Source organism: Octopus sinensis, linkage group LG9 (assembly GCF_006345805.1).
Source record: "Octopus sinensis linkage group LG9, ASM634580v1, whole genome shotgun sequence".
Classification (NCBI taxonomy): Eukaryota; Metazoa; Mollusca; class Cephalopoda; order Octopoda; family Octopodidae; genus Octopus; species Octopus sinensis.
The window spans coordinates 59,310,966-59,328,999 of NC_043005.1; the positions used below are offsets into that span (position 1 = coordinate 59,310,966).

Below are 18,034 nucleotides of genomic sequence, written 5' to 3' on the forward strand. Positions count from 1 at the left end.
AGATCACTCGTGTCTGTTCTGTTTTGGTACATACTGCCAGTGGAGCAGCCATCTTTACTCTCTAACACAAGAAATCAAGGTCAAACCTCGGTTACGTAACCACAGGAGTGCCACCTTTTAGCTTACGGGCGTTGAAAACAGTGCAGACAACCTAAAAAAAGTTTTGGCTGAAATGCTGATAAGTTCTGACTTCTCCAGTGTGTGTGTAAATTACATAAATACACTAAGGTTTGTTTTATTGTAAAGCTATAAAGCAAGTTGAACATTATACCAAATGATCCCTTCTTAACACGGTACTATAATTATTCATTCTGATACGGAAGTCTGATATCGACGACTAAACCGAAAGCTAGAAGTCATTGCCAACATTTTCCTTGTAAAACGTACACCCCCATACACACACTCACACGTATACACACACATGCACACACACACACACACACACACACACACACAAAAAAAAAAACATATATTAGATGGAGGCAGGTGAATTGTCACCATTTTTATTTCTAATTTCGCGTATGTAATTTTGGTAAATATATCTTAAAATGAGATGTCTGTGTTATTTTTGTTTTTGCATAATTTAGACGACAATTTATTCACCGCACCCTGTACATAGTATTGACCGCACATACTCGATGGATGTGTTTTGTTTGTTCGCCGACTTGCTGCCCTTTAGCGCCCGTGTGGACGACTTTCTCAAAGCACTGAATATTAAAACATCTGAAAGCTACAGACAGGCAAGCTGGCTCACCTTCGATCCCATACAGGAGTGATGGATATCGATGTTTCGTCATTTTTATGGCTTATCAATATCACGTACCAGAATCGAATTGCCGGTCTAGGACTATATAGATATAGAGTAAAAGCTATTTTCTGGTATGCCAAGACAATGTTTACGTTAGATTAAATTAAATAAAGAATTAGAAGCAGTCTTAGTTTCGTAAACTTTATCGACCGCGCATGCTCAATGTAAATATTTTTTTGTTCGCCGGCTCGCTTGGGAATATCGACTGTGTAGACGACTCCTTTAATGACGCTGTGTATTGAAACATATGGTAGACGTAGAGACTTGAGACTACTTGTTACCGATCCCATTGACGAATGGTGGATACCGATATTTCGCCATTGAACCGGAGACGAACTGACTGATCGGTACATAGCTATATATAGAGAGAGTGTAAAAATTATTTCCTGGTATGCCGTGACGATAGTATAAGATTAAATTCAATTACGAATTAAGCGCAGTGCTAGTGTTGCAAACATTACCGACCGCACTTATTCAATGTGAACTGGAGCAACGTGAAATAAAGTGTCTTGCTCAAGAACACAACACGCAGCCCTGTCCGGGATTCGAGCTCATAACCTCACGATCGTAAGCTCGACGTTCTAACCACTGAGCCGCCACGCGCCTTCACACACACACACGCATATATATATATATATATATATATATATATATATATGTATGTATGTATATGTGTGTGTGTGTGTGTGTGTGTGTGTGTGTGTGTGTGTTTCATCTTTAAACTCCATCCTGTCAACACCTCAAATATAAAATTCTCCAATGTCAAAGTCTCCCCCCGAAGACGGAGGCGGTGTTATCCAATAATAGATCCAAGTAACTATCATTATTCCGGACCACCAATCTCCCAGAAATACCAGCTGGAGTCGTAAAACTTTACTTATTTAACTCCTGATATCATTTACGTTCCGTAAATCGGACTGTTTTATATCCATACACATGTACAATTTTTTTTCCTATTAAATGTATTTAATTGTCTGCGTCTTGTGTTCTTGAGCAAGACACTTTATTTCACGTTGCTCCAGTTCACTCAGCTGTAGAAATGAGTTGCGACGTCACAAGTGCCAAGCTGTATCGGCCCTTGCCTTTCCCTTGGACAACATCGGTGACGTGGAGAGGGGAGGCCGGTATGCATGGGCGACTGCTGGTCTTCCATAAAACAACCTTGCCCAGACTTGTGCCTCAGAGGGTAACTCTCTAGGTGCAAACCCATGGTCAGTGTCTGACCGAAGGGGGTCACCAGTCTGTGTAAATCAACTTGCCTAACTTGTTTCTCATTACATTTACGAGTTCTGGTTAATAAGTATCCGAACTGTTGCCATAGTGACGAAGCTGAAGCACGCAGAGTGAAGCCGTTTGGAAAACGTTGACTTTGAAGAACTCTGCTGTGCATGCGCACAGAACGTTTTAAAGTTCTAGCTCACTTCCGCTGTTTACACCAGTGCTTGGAAAGAAAGAGTGTAACGTGAGATCGTTGCATTGACCATGACAGAGAAAGTTGTCATTGTGATACCTGCCTCAGACGCCTGCGCAAATTTACAGAAAGTGTATGGAGAGGAGTGTATGAGCCTCGCAAATGTGCCACGAGTGGTTCAGACGTTTCCAAAATGGCTGAAAAATTGTCGATATTGACGAACGTTCTGAGAGAACCGCAACTAGCAGAAATGAGTGCAGCTGTTAGGGAAAATCGTCGAATCACCATACGTGAGTTATCAGAGGATGTATAGATTAGTTACGGTTCAGCTTAGTTCCTTATCATTGAAGATTTATGTATGAGACGTGTGTCTGCCAAGTTTGTGCCAAAACTGCTTTCAGTTGACCAAAAAAGACACTCGGGTTTCAGTTGCACAAGATCTTCTTGATTGTGTCGAGAACGATGAAAACCTTTTGAAAACTTTACGTAGGCCTCTGAGCAGTATCGCCACGTTTTTGCAAAATTTGATGCAGATTCTCTGCTTAACTTTCTCTGTTATGGTCAATGCAACGATCACACGCCACACACCTTCGTTCTAAACACTGCTGTAAAACAGCGGAAGTAAACCAGAACGTTAAAACTTAGTGCGCATGCACAGCAGAGTTCGTCAATCTGTGTCGAGCAGCTTTACTCTGCGTGCTTTAGATTCGTTACTATGGTAAAAGTCCGGATACTTATTGATCAGACTATGTACTCATCTACCAGCTCAAGTTCAAGTCTTTTGAGCACTTCGAAGTGTATTCTATATAGTGAACACCTGTCTCTAAACTATATATATATATATATATATGAATATATGTGGCTACGTTCAAATTCCGGCGAGGTCGACTTCCCTTTTCATCTTTTCGGGTCGATAAAATAAGTACCAGCTGAACTGTGGTCGATGTAATCAGCTCATCTTCACCTTTCTCAAGCTACCCTTGTGGTGAAACTTTGAAATAATAATAATAATATTAATAATAATTGTTGTTATTATTGAATGACAGAGCAATGTATGTCATCAAAGTGACACCGGGTTACAAATATACGAAGCTCAATATATCCATTATGATTACCCGTTTGATAAGTGTACACCAGGTACATGCATCACAACCATATTTGCGCAATACCACGTCTCATATCGAGAAAATCATCAGTGCATGGTCATGTCGGTGGCCCCTAGTTGAAATTATCGTCACGTTGATTAGCCTATCCCACTCTAAAGGGCTTTGAATAAGGGTTTTTTAAGGATGTTGAATGAAACACTCATGTTTCCAGAGGTGAATTATTCGAACCCCAAAAAATTCCTCTCAAGATATTATTATAATGCGCCACTACTACTCCTGTTCGTCATCAGAGATACAAAAATCGTAAGCTAGTAATTGACATGCTCAATTGGCTAAAGTCAAGCAAGTGAGAAACAAACCTGTGATATTGAGCAGAATATTTGCTGTAGCCCATCTTTTATATCAAGGCAAGACATGTACATGATAACACTTCCAATCAGTTAAGATGAGAAGCCATGAGAGCCACAGTCTGGTACTGTATCAGGGGATTTTCATTGTTATTATTAAGGCGGCGAGCTGGCAGATGAAATGCTTAGTAGTATTTCGCCCGTCGCTACGTTCTGAGTTCGAATTCCACCGAGGTCGACTTTGCCTTTCATCCTTACAGGTGCGATAAATTAAGTACCAGTGACACTCCGGAGTCGATGTAATCGATTATTCCCCCGCCCGAAAATTTCAGGCCTTGTGACAAAATTTGAAACCACCACCACCATCATCATCATCATCATCATCATCATCATCAATATTTTCCATATCTTCCTATCCATGCTCATCAGTTCTTTCTTTTATCAGTTTATGATTCCAGCTTCATACCGAACTGATGCTATCGCCCATGGAAGAATCGTTAGTATACCGGACGAAATGCTTCGTTCTGGGTTCGAATTCCGCCGAGGTCGACTTTGCTTTTCATCCTTTCGGGGTCGACTAACCCCATTTCACAAATTTCAGGCCTTGTGCCTTTAATATGAATGTGACTGTGTGGTAAGAAGCATGTTCCCCAATAACTTGGTTCCGCGTTCAGTCCCATTGCGTGGCACCTTAGGGGTAAGTCTCGGACAGCTGAACAAAGCCCTGTGAGTGAATTTGGTAGACAGAAATTGAAAGAAACCCGTCCTATATATATATATACTTATGTGTGTGTGTTGTGAGTGTGTGTGTCTTTGTGTCTGTGTTCATTACTCCCACCGAATGATAACCGGTGTTGGTGTATTCACGTCCCCGTAACAAAGCGGTTCGACAAAAAGACCGATAGATTAAGTACTAGGCTTTAAAAAATAAGTCCTATGGTCGATTTGTTCGTCTAAAATACTTCAAGGTGATGCCTCAGTATGGGCTGTCAAATGACTGAAACAAGACAAAAAAGATAAAAGGTGTATATATATTATGCATTATATTTTACATTATATTACATTATATTAAAATTTAATCCTTTATATAATTCCCATCATTATCTATGATTTCCTTCTGTTTATTCATAATTTAAAAAAATTCCATCGATGAATCACTTTGGGGGTTTTGATCAGAAGAAGGAAGAGAGGTCAGATTGACCTCGTTAGGGATTTTGAGTGCTAATCTGTCTAAATGAATCTATAAGCTTTGAAGCAAATGATAATCAAAGGGAGTGCGATCCAGGAAATGAGGCGGGTGAGAGATTTTTTTCCCCAGCCGAGTTCTTCGATTTCTTCTGATGTAATCTTTGCAGTGTGGTGTCTTGCGTTATCATGATGAAACATCAAAGCAGCATCCAAACGTTGTAGTTGTTGGCAGTAAGTGTGAGCAGTAATTGTTGATTAGTTAGTAGCAGCTCAAAAGTAGATGACTCCAGTGCAATTCCACCAGGCAGAAAGAAGAACCATTTTTGTATGGAGGTCCTTTTTGGTCTGTCGTTTAGCTTGTTGTCACAACTAAGTCATTGCCCGCTTCTCTTAAAATTTTCATTAAAAATACATTTTTCATCACCAGTCACTAAGCTGTCCAAAAATCGTGAGATACATTCACGAGAGTGAAGAGATTAACAGATGTCCACTCGTGATTTTCGGTTAGTTTCTGTCCAATCATGGGCGTCCTGTCCGTGGTCTCTTTCTTAGGCTGAAATCACCATTTTTGGACTTTGCGAACCATCTTCTGCAACATTTTTCGTCCAAGTGCTCTTCTCCCTAAACAGAATGGAGATTTTGAGTTGCTTCTGTTGCATTGTTTCCCTTTTTAATTTAGTCAGATTATTCTGTAAAAATAAATCATATTAAGTTAAAGGCTTCCGAATTCATATGAGTATCAATCAATAACATTTAACATTTTATAATACTGTAAAATGATAGGATTTATATATGATATTTCGGATATCATTTAAGAGATGACCTCCTAAATCCATCCCCACCACACACATGTATATGTGTGTTTATAGGCAGATGGATAGATAGATATAGATACAAACATAATGTATGTGTATGCGTGTTATTTCCAAAATGCACTTTTACATTTAATTCTTATTAAAACCTTTTTAATTATTAGTTTTCGTTCGCATTACGAACAACAGGCAAATTTAAGATAAAAACCTATAAAAACATTAAACTGGAACATACTCGTGTTTTTTTATATAACATCTCTAAAAGAGATGAAAGCTTTTTCCTACCATGTATATAAACAAACATATATGTGTGTTTGCGTGTGTGCGTGTGCGTGTGCACGCGTTTGTGTGCGTATTCTGGGAACTGCACTTCTTTTGTATATAGATGAAAATATTGATAGACATTGAAATTGATGTGTGCACGTTTGTGTATTAATAATACATTTTGACTATAGAATTTCCAAATCGTATTGGGTGAATCGGGTTGTATGAAATATAGAATGTTATGAATTAAACGGATGCATTATTAAAACTTACAAATGATACATTGCTATTCGTTCGTTTTACGATTGATTCAGCATATCGGAAAATTGGGTTACAATTTTCATTGCATTTGGATCCCTGGAAAGTTTGGAGCCAAGGTAACTTAAACAAAGTACACAACACACACACGCACACATTCACATACACATACACATGTATATATGCAAGTATATGGACATATTGTATATATATATATATATATATATATATATATATATATATAATAATAAATATTAGGGAATATATCCAAATTTACAGGGAAAAAAATCAGATTTAGGATTAAATCCAATTTTATAGTAAAATATTATAAAATATTATTTGAGACAAAACCACTATTTTGCAAAACAAACAAGGAAAGACTTAAATACATATATATATATACATATATATATATATATATATACATATATATATATATATATATATATATATATATATAATATATATATACATATATATATATATATATTATATATATATATATATATATATTATACATATATATATATAATATATATATAATATATATACATATATATTATATATATACATATATATATATATAATATATATATTACATATATATATACATATATATATATATATATATATATATATATATATACATATATATATATATATATATAATATATATATATATATATATATATTATATATATATAACATATATATATATATATATATATATATATATACATATATATATATTACATACATACATATATATGTATATATATGTATGTATATATATATGTATATATATGTATGTATATATATATACATATATATGTATGTATATATACATACAGACATATATATGCATATATATGTGTGTATATATATATATATATATACTTATATATATATGTATATATAGAAACATACATACATTAAATATACAACACAAAATTATATATGCGTGTGCGTATCCATATACATACATTCGTACAAGCACACTCACTGATACACACGAACACACACACACACACATTCCTATATACTCTCCTGTTCCTTTCCGATTTGTTCTTTGTTATTCTGTTTACCTTTGTCTATGTATTCTGTATGGGTTGCGCCATTCTTTTTACATAGATTGATATATTCTCGCTTTCGTTTTTGCCTATTCAATCGTTTGTTTCATTTTTGTCTTTTGTGTGTGCGTGTGCGTGTGCGTGCGTGCGTGTGTTGAAAACTTCTTTCTTTTTTTTTTTTTTTATTAATTGTATGTATTCTTGTTTGTTTTGTTTTCGTTTCGTTTCGTTTTCTGTTTGTAAACTTTTACAAACCACTTTTCTTAATCAATATTTGTTCACAATGTTTATGGTGGATGCTGAATTCTTTTAGTGCTCCACAGCCCGATATTGATTTCGAAAGAGTATTTCATGGAGGTTTTCCAATATCTTCTCCTATCAGACCATTAAGCTATAACTAATTGGATTTGTTTTATGAAATACAAGTGTGTTTGGTGTCGAGCATATAGGCTCTTCTTTTTTCATTTTTGGAAATATATATTTTTATTGTGTGTTTGCTTTGTGTTTTTGTTAATTCCCTCTTTTTCCTTTTTTCCTGTGCTTCTTTTCTTGTTTATTTATATCCTTATTGCTTTCGTTTCATTTTATTCATTCCTTTATTTATTTATTTGTTTATTTATTTTTCTCTTTTGAAAAGAGAAATAACTAAAGAAAAGTTTTGAATAAACTATGTTCTCTTTAGTTTGTTTTATTTCGTTTAATTTTAATGTTTTTCTTGTTTTGTTGGTTTGTGTTTTTACTTAGAAAATTGCTTTGCATAAAGGAAATTTCAGCTTGTGTTGAAGTAAACCAATAACAAAGAATGGGGGAATCTGAGATTTCAGATACAATATAAATGAACAGGCTTTGTCCCTTTTCCTCTTCGTCAATTGACTACTATGATTTAACTTATACAAGCAGAAAAAAAGACTGCTTCCCACTCAGACAATATTTAAAATCATATATATTTTTTTCCATAATACTATCATGTCAAACATCGCATAAAGGAATATAAATGCACTGATTTGATTGGCTTGTGCTGGAAATAGATTTAAAGTTACACAGTAATGAAGGGCAAGCAAGCAAAGATTTGAACTACATGAATCATGGCGGCGGTAGAAATGGGTGAAGGATAATTTTATGTGAAACACGACACCGCTAATATTTACATTTTCTCTATTTATGAACGTAAAATAACGAATTCAAATAGTTATATTTAAGTTACTAATTATATCCGAATCGAATTCAAGAAATGAGGTTTTGCTAAAATTATTTAATATTTTTAGACTGTCTAACGATGCCATTTATTTCTTTTGGTAATGCTTCAATTTCAATCAATTTCTTATCTGACCGTCTTTTGGAGTACTATGCTTTTACAGATAAACATTACTTTGGGATATACTAATAGATAATGTACCGGTATTCTGCATTATTTTCAGTGTCTTGAAGTTCTACTTCAGTTGGGTATTCTGTATTTCATAAATATGAAGCAATTGACACATCGTCTATCGAACCCAGAGGAAAATATGAGGAAGTTTCAATTTAACTATTTGGATTTGCAATTGAATTAATACGATTTTAATGTTTCAATTTAACAAAAACAAACAACATCAATATACGAGAGGAATTATCTCACAATGCAAACTACAGAATATTATTGCTAAAGATACTAAAAGCACTTAGATGCAGTAATTAAATTGTCACGTGCGGCATTGAGCAACTAGCTGGATGATCGAACTGTTATAAATAACAGCTAAATTTTTCTGAAAGTGTCCATGCCATATTTACAAACAAACAATAAGGACACATTAGATAATATAGTTCTGGATTGCTTGTGTTCAAATAAAAAATATGATGGTCAATGTCCAGATGTATTTCATTTTAAATTTGCTTGTAAAACCTGAAGCAAAATATCAACAGAAACCCACCACCACCACCACCACACCAACAACAACAACAACAACAACAACAACAACAACAACAACAACTGCAGCAGCGGCAACAACAACAAGATGGGCACCATAAATCTGAACTAAAATCAAACAGGTTGATTGTTCAATCGTTTATTCATTCAGAAAAACAAGAGTTGAATTGTATTTTTATAATTAGTTGTATATATTGATGAACCATTGCTCAACCATGTTATGCTGTTACATACATACATACATACATACATACATACACACATACATACATACATACATACATACATACATACATACATACATACATACATACATACACATAATACGTACGTATATGTGTGTATATGCACGTGCGCTTGTATCCTTCTAGCATTGTATTGTAAAGAAAATAAAACAAGACATTTTCTATTAAAGAAAAAGAAAATCTTATAATTATAGATGTAGTTTTTTCTTTAGGGTGGGGGGCTTCCATCTTGATTATATTTCGGTATTAATGTTTGTTTCTTTAAAATAATTTCTGTTCTATAGCTTAGATGAAGAATTAAAAAAATATATTTTTCTATATATCTAATTATTTTTGTTCTCGATATTTATTTGCGTTATTCACAGATTTTATTATTTCCCTCATGGCATCATTGAAATGTGGACAATATTTCATTTAGAAGTGTAATTTTGCTAGCTATGGTCGTTTTTTTTCTTTCTATGACTTGCATTATCTCTTTAAAAAATATATTTATATATTATTTTCCTAAGCATCCGTGATTTAGTGGCAATGCTTTATCTTTTAATCTAAATGGAAGATTTAATGATAAACTTATTACTAAACAAAGTCTGAGATAATGAAATGAAAAACAAAATTGTATGAAGCTTTTCTCATGGCTTAGTAGAGCCGCTAAGTTGATAATGTGTTAGGCTCCTGACTGATAATGCAATGACTCATATTTTCATTTATTTCTTTATTGCCCACAAGGGGCTAAACATAGAGGGGACAAACAAGGACAGACAAAGGGATTAAGTCGATTACATAGACCCCAGTGCGTAACTGGTACTTAATTTATCGATCCCGAAAGGATGAAAGGCAAAGTCGACCTCGGCAGAAATTGAACTCAGAACGTAACGACATACGAAATACCTATTTCTTTACTACCCACAAGGGGCTAAACACAGCGAACAAACAAGGACAGACACAACAACTGAAGTACGGTATAATCAACTAGCGGTGGCCTTATTTTTGGGAACGTTATGCGTTGACACTACCATCTCTGAAATGATGAATTAGTTAATACAGTAATCCCTCGAGTATCGCGGGTGTTACGTTTCAAAACTCACCGCGATAGGTGAAAATCCGCGAAGTAGAAACAGTACTGTACAGAATACTCTTTACTCTTTTACTTGTTTCAGTCATTTGACTGTAGCCATGCTAGAGCACCGCCTTTTGTTGAGCAAATCGACCCCAGGACTTATTCAGTGTAAACCTAGTATTTATTCTATCGGACTCTTTTGCCGAACCGCTAAGTTATGGGGACGTGAACACACCAGCCTTGGTTGCCAAGCGATGGTGGGGGAGGGGAGACAAACACAGACACAAACATATACACACATACATATATACATATATAGATATACATATATACGACGGACTTCTTTCAGTTTTCGTCTACCAAATCCACTCACAAGGCTTTGGTAAGTCCGAAGACACTTGCCCAAGGTGCCACGCAGTGGGATTGAACCCGGAGCCATGTGCATCATAAGCAGCTACTTACTACACAGCCACTCTTACGCCTATAATTTTTAATTCTTATTTTTATAATTTGTATATATTTATTTTATTATAAATGTAAAACACCACTACGGCGGAATCGGTGTAAGCTTAAATAATAAACCGCGATATGGGAACCGCGATAGATGAACCGCAATATGGCTGGGGATAACAGTAAAGTTAAATTTTTACTCTATTGCGATCGTAACCATGTCGCTACGCTGCATCAGAATAAAATGTGTGGTTGTTAGTCTTTAAATTATATCCATATACAGGTTCTGGTTTAAAACTATGTGTGAACACTAAAGTTTTACAGATAAGCGTATAGTAAACTCATCATAACGTGAATAATTTAGTTAAATGTAAAAAAGATTGAACGAAAAAGAAATGTATTTGTTTTGCTTGCTAATAACATCAATAAAACCCATTTCTAACATAACAGCTTTTTTTAATGTGAAAATTTTGATTCCTTCAATTAGATTTCTTTTTCTTGATACTAAAGAATACAACCCAAATAAACTGTGAGTTGTCTTGGGTGTTTAATAGGGAGCTATCTTCAAGTATTTATTTTTGAAACGTCAACCAAATTACGGGGTACTATAAGAATTCAGGCACTTATTCTATCAGCATATTTTTAAGAAACCGCTCGATTACAAGGCCGATAACAAACCAACATCGGTTGTCAGGCGTTGGAGGTACAAGCACAAAAACAGAAGTGTGTGTGTATATATATATCACACACACACATGCATATATATATATATATATATATATATATATATATATATATATATATATATATATATATACGTCAGGCTTCTATGGAGTTTCCGTCTACCAAAACCAACTTCATTAACAAAGTGCTGGTTAGCCCGGTTCTAGAGTAGAACACACTTGCCCAAGGTACCGTGCAACGGGATTGAACTCGATACTTCGTTGTCTCAAAGTAAACTTCAAAACACAGCCTATACATGCGTTTAAATTATGAAAGCAACGAACGCAAAATGAAAAAGAGAGGAGGGACACGTATTAACAAATGTGGTGCTAACTTCACGCTTAAAAGAAAAAAAGTATTGACGTTTCGGACGATAGTCCTTCGTTAGAAAAATGACAGAAGGAAAATGGTGTGTTAGAGAAAAATGGAACGGAAAAACAACACGGACGTAAATTAGGTGCCTTGTGGGAATGCGGTTCTTTGAGGGAGTTAAGAAGGGTGTAGTTAGTAGGTTTCCGTATAGGAATGTATCTGTGAATGGAGATGTGCATAAGGTCGGAGATATATGTATGGATTGTTTTCGACGTATATCTATAGAGGTGCGCATGGGCAGAAGTGAGGAGGAGGCAGAGGGCGTAAATGTTAGTTGAAAGAAAAGGCTCATGGAATATGAAGGGTGTGGTAGAAGTGTGTGGTAGAAATGTGTGAAGAGTGGGAGATGCTGTTAGTTATGATGTACGGGAAGGAAAGTGAAAATGGTAAAAGAAACATTACATTGCAATATAATGAAAAAATGCTTGCACATACACACATCTATTTATATATAAAAATATATATCTTTAAGCAGGTAACAACAAAACTAAACATTCTCGAAACACTCAAGAAGCAATGCTAATCAATGATGATGTTACTATGCCGTCGCTCACTCTGCTAGAAATAATCTTTTAATGACCCGCTTCTGTCATAAAAAAAAGGAATAACGCACAAAATATGATCTAAGTATATTGTATCTTTAAGTCACCGCTGGAACATCTTTAATTATACGTCTGCTCAGTCAAGGGAGACTAGGAGACAAGCAACAACAGGAAATTACAAATGTACATTGTTTTGTTTTGCTTCGAATTATTAAATTATTTCGACTGTTTTACTGTTGAAGTAAAACAGAAATAATTTTCAATGGCTATCATTACAAAAACAGGAAAACACATTTATAAGAACAGCTTGCTATGTTACTGCTTCGAGTAAGTTTTTTTTTTAAGCTGTTAAGAAATGCAAATTATCCAAAATGAAACAGAAATTATAAAAAAACAACCTGGCTGTCAGGTATCTAACATAATGACAGATTAGAGAGTTAATTTTTTGCACAGCAGTGAAAACTTTTCCTTTTCTTTTGTTTAATTAGAATCTATATTTTTACTTGTTCTATACATTCAATAGTTTTATTGTCTTTTTGCTCCTACAGCTGTGTTATCTCAAGTTTAAATATAGAAAATGAAAATAAAAGAATATCAAGACTTATGTTTGGTTTCATCGAAACTGCTGTCACGTCTTATTACAGTCTGAATATTCTGTAGGCTCCATGTGATTTAATATATATTACATGATTAAATTACATTGTATGTTAAAAGCTCGTTGGCTTGTATTATTATCTAAGTGTGATTATTTTTACGTTAAATTTCAGTTTTTTATTTCGTGTTTTCTCTTGCAGCAAAGTTGTCTTTTTTATTTTAGATAACATTTGATTAACATTGACTATTTTGTTTGAAGTCTAAATGATAAATAATACAAGAATAGACTCATTTCTAAATAAGCTCTACCTGCGATATTCCTTGTTTACCATTCTTTATTCAAAGGAATAACAGTAAAATAAGAAAAAATTACAAAAAGTAAGAGTGGGTGTGAGGTTTAAAAAAAGAGTAAAAACAGATAATTTGGAAATTAATGCTTTAATGTTCGGACAAGTATATTTTATGAGGAATTAATTAGAACATTAATATTTATTTGAAGAGCTCAGATGCTTTTACTGATGCCAATATTTCAAGTTTATGTGCTAATCAAATGAGAAACATATCCTGTTGTATATTAGATATACGAGATTTGTACCAAAAGTAATGCAAACGAGGGCATAATTTTTCTATTAACTGATTCAAATCATTGAAATTGCACATCTGGATATAATAACTCTTTTTTATTGCAAGCAAGTAACGGGTTCCGAGCAGGAACAACATGTTGACGTCATTGAGTTTATGATAAAGAGGAGTATCCCTATGAATGCAGGTTGGTTGAAATTTACGGAAGGCTACATGATATTTTTACGGAGATGGCGCTATTAAAAAGAGCTATTAACACGTGAATGATGTTTAAAGAAGGAGAAATCACGCAGTAGAAAACAGTTGTAGTGGTTATATGTAGTCAGTATCGGGTGTTGATATGGCTGCGTGATATTATTACAAGAGTTCATATAGAGATGAAGAATAAATTCAAGAACTAGAACTATATATTTACTATATAAAAAATATATTTTATTTACTCGTCGATGATGATACACAATCAAAATGTAGAATCTAGTTGAATGAAGTAATCTACACAAAAAAGTTCAGAGATAGGAAATGCAGAATAACAGCTAAGTGGTGGCTTTCAGTCATGTGGCGTAGAGAAATAGACAGACATAGCAATGACGTGAGTGGTTCTTAGTCTAATCGACGAAGAAGCGAAGAGCAGGGTTGGCAAGCTGTTTTTATTAATGGAACGCTAGACATTCTAGAAACTTCCAAGAGAAACGCTAAGCTTCTTGAATGATTAAGATTCACGTCTCATGACACAGATGCTTCGAGAAACTTAGAAAGGGGGCTTTACTCTATAATCTTGCTTGCCAGGGAGATCATTCATCTATCTAGCTACCGCTACAAAGTCAACCACAGACACGAATTGCCCGCAATTTAACGAATTGATTCGGGCGAACAGATGAGTGATAAAACGAACTTGCTACACAATTGAACTACTTACACAATGCTTTACAGAAGACAGGAAATGGAAATTTTCAGTGAGCAAAAAGCACACACGAGTTGAAAAAGTGGAGAACAAAAGTGTATTGTGATCTGCCGGAAGGCTTTGGAGCTTACAAAGACCTTTTCCCAGTCTGGTGACAAAATATGAAATGTGGACATATGTTTATGATCCGGAAGCAAAGGCACAATTCGTAGAATGGAGTCATACTTTCGGGCCTGTGAAATTTCGGAGCCAGCGATCGGCACAGTGAGTCAGTGTGATTGATTTCTTATTGTTGAGATGACTAGGGATTCGTTCTCCTTGATTCTTTGGAACATGAAAAATACACTGGGTCTCTATAAAAGCTTAGAGGAGCCACTAGGGGTAGGGAACTGAATAAGAATATGAGAAAAGTCCACATTCACTATGACAAGGCATGGTCACACACATCTTTGCCAACAAATCATGAAATCAGGATACTGAGCTGGTCACTTGACCCCCATCTTCTGTATAGCCCGGATCTGTTATCCTATGACATCCACCTGTTCATTCGAACGAAGGCAGTTATAGGAGACAATGTTTTCATGACACAAACTGAAAGTCGCTATGAAAAACTGAATACAACAATGCGCTTCTGATTTTTTCAAACACCATGTTGAGTATTACCTTTGTATTCAGGAAGTGTAACTCTATCAACATGTGCAGGTTGAACAATGTATGTCAATTAATAAAGTGTTATGCCTACTTTTGTTTACCTGTACGTCATGGAAATCAGGATAAATTCTGTCCTCATAAGCCTGTAATTAAATAAGCACAGTTGTAGAAGTGCTATTTTGTCGTATGAAATGTTATCTCTTGCCAATCATTTTGCCAATAATTTCTTTTAATCTCTTGCCAATAATTTCTTTTAATTGTAATTAAGAACATGAGCATGCAGCATGACACATATTGCACATAACCATATAGGATTATTCCTTCTGATGCGCAACATGACAACATGTTATTTTTCTGATGGTATATAAGCCTCGTGAATCTTTCAAAACGCATTTAGCTCAATAATTAGATGTTTGGAAAGTTAAATATAACTGGGTGTGCCATAAAATAAATATGTTTCAAATTTTGGCATAAGACGAACAGTTTGGTGGTGGGGGGGGTATGCAAGTCGATTACGTCGACCCCTGAGCTTAACTGGTACATATTTAAATTACCATAAAGACGGAAGAAGTGCTGCTATGCATTTAGCCCGGCGCGGTAACGATTCAACCAGCTCGCCGCGTCATAAAATATTACGACTGTTAAACTGGGTTACAAAGCCATTTCATTTTTACAGTAGGTAAATTGAACTGGTTCTATATAGAATGCTTCCACAATTATCATCAATAGTATTCTTGAAATAAAATGTTTCTTAGAGTACACATCCGTTCATAATAGTTTCTTAAATCTTGCTCTTATCATTTAGTAAGAGGAATAGCTATAATAGATATTCTATTTTATGGAAGGCAATTACTGAGGAATGTACTCGGCACAGACATGTACAACACATCAAGGATGACTAGATATGTAACTACACGTGTTGTTGGTGATTTTTTCTCTTTGGACTTTTCCTTTTCCCTCTTTTCTTTCTGACAAAGATCTATGTTCGAAAAGTCAAAACCTTTCTCTTTTTACTGAGCGTCAGACTAACCATGTGCACGACCTCTTGTTTCTTGTTATGTTTAATGTTCGCGTATTTGATTTGATATATATATATATATATATATATATTCGTGTGCGTGTCATGTTTTATGCATTGTATATATTCTTTTTTTTTAATTGTGTGTTTACATTCATGCATTAATATATATAATGTATATAAATTCCTGTTCTTTATATATTCAGATGCTTTTCGTTGGCGTAACAGTAGAAGTCAACATGCCGTACATACATTTCAACTCTCTTCAGCATACTTTCTCCCCTATGGCAATTGGAACGGAATTTCAACCTAAACAGGTATGATCGTATTTAATGTATTTCTCAGACTAAACCTGTTATTGCTCCTTCATAATTCCTTTGCATAATGAAGCACAAGATTCATTCCAGTCATTTTAAATGGAGAAAGAGAGATTTACAACTTGGATATTATTCTCTTCGATATAGTAAACATTCTTTATTGTTTCTGCTTTCTCAGACCTGGTTCGGGGCAAAACAGTTTAGAGGTATTTCAGTACATATACATGCTTGATGTGTATCAACAATCTGTATCTGTTTCAAAACCGTCTAGAATGAATGACAATCGTTTATGTAGAAAAGCAAAATATTTACCAAAATCAATTTTGTTTGTGCTAAGAGAACAATAAGATATGCTTACATAGTAAACATTATAAACTATCGGTGTTTATGTGTGTATAATAATTTTACGGTAAAAGTAAATTTTTGATTGGTTGTTTCTTTTGATGATGTCTTTTGTTCTTCTCGTGGGTGTTTTGGTCAAAATAGTTTTGTTTCAGCAAAGTCCATCGTTCTGGGTGGTTGGCTTCCTGGTGACGTCATTTGTATGACAAATATTTTCTTTCTTTGTTGACCACGGTAAGGGAACACATTCTGATTGGTTTTAAGCTTAATTATATCATTTGTTTTAATCAAAATATTTATATTTGGCTTAGTTCAGCGTTCTGGTTGGTTGACTTCCTGGTGAGGACTTGGTAACTTGTTTTTGCCTGATGGTCTTTTAGTAAACGGACTGGTTCCATTCCTTACGAAGTCACTGGTTCGGTCGGCTCGACGTTTATTTGTTTATTTCCTGAGAGTCCGACTTTCACCTGAGAAAAGTCTAATTGGTTTAGACTAAGGTGACGTCAAATAAAATGGCTGAGCGCTCCAAAGACACGCGTACCTTTAACGTAGTGCTTAGGGAGTTTCAGCGTGACAAAGTTGGCCCTTTGAATTACAACGAGTGAGTGACCTGGAGCAACGTGAAATAAAGAGTCTTGCTCAAGGATACAACGCGCAATCTTTGAGTTTCTTTTATTTCTTTTATATACAACTTAATAAAAAAGCAAATACACACTCACACACACGCATTTATACATACATAACTGGCTTCCCGTCAGTTACAACGACGAAGGTTCGAGTTGATCCGATCAACGGAACAGCTTGCTCGCGAAATTAAAATGCAAGTGGCTGAGCACTCCACAGACACGTGTACGCTTAACATAGTTCTCGGGGAGACGCATACTGTGACAAGGCTGGCCTTTTGAAATACAGCTACTAATCATTATTGACAGCTGAGTTGACTGGAGCAAGGTGAATTAAAGTGTCTTGCTCAAGGACAGGACTCGCTGCCAGGAAATCGAACTCATGACTTTACAATCATGAACTAAATACTCTAATCACAAAGCCATGCACCTTCTCCACACGTGTGTTTA

At 34.9% G+C, this 18,034-nt stretch overlaps 1 protein-coding gene across 1 annotated transcript in view; it reads left to right on the forward strand.

Moving 5' to 3' along the window:
* The window catches only part of LOC115215434 (cilia- and flagella-associated protein 65-like), a 1,408,515-nt gene that overhangs the window by 1,107,762 nt on the left and 282,719 nt on the right, over positions 1 to 18,034 (forward strand). The window contains exon 33 of the mRNA XM_029784597.2: positions 16,509 to 16,619. Coding sequence (XP_029640457.2) covers positions 16,509 to 16,619 — 111 coding nt within the window. The remainder of the gene's footprint in view (positions 1 to 16,508; positions 16,620 to 18,034) is intronic.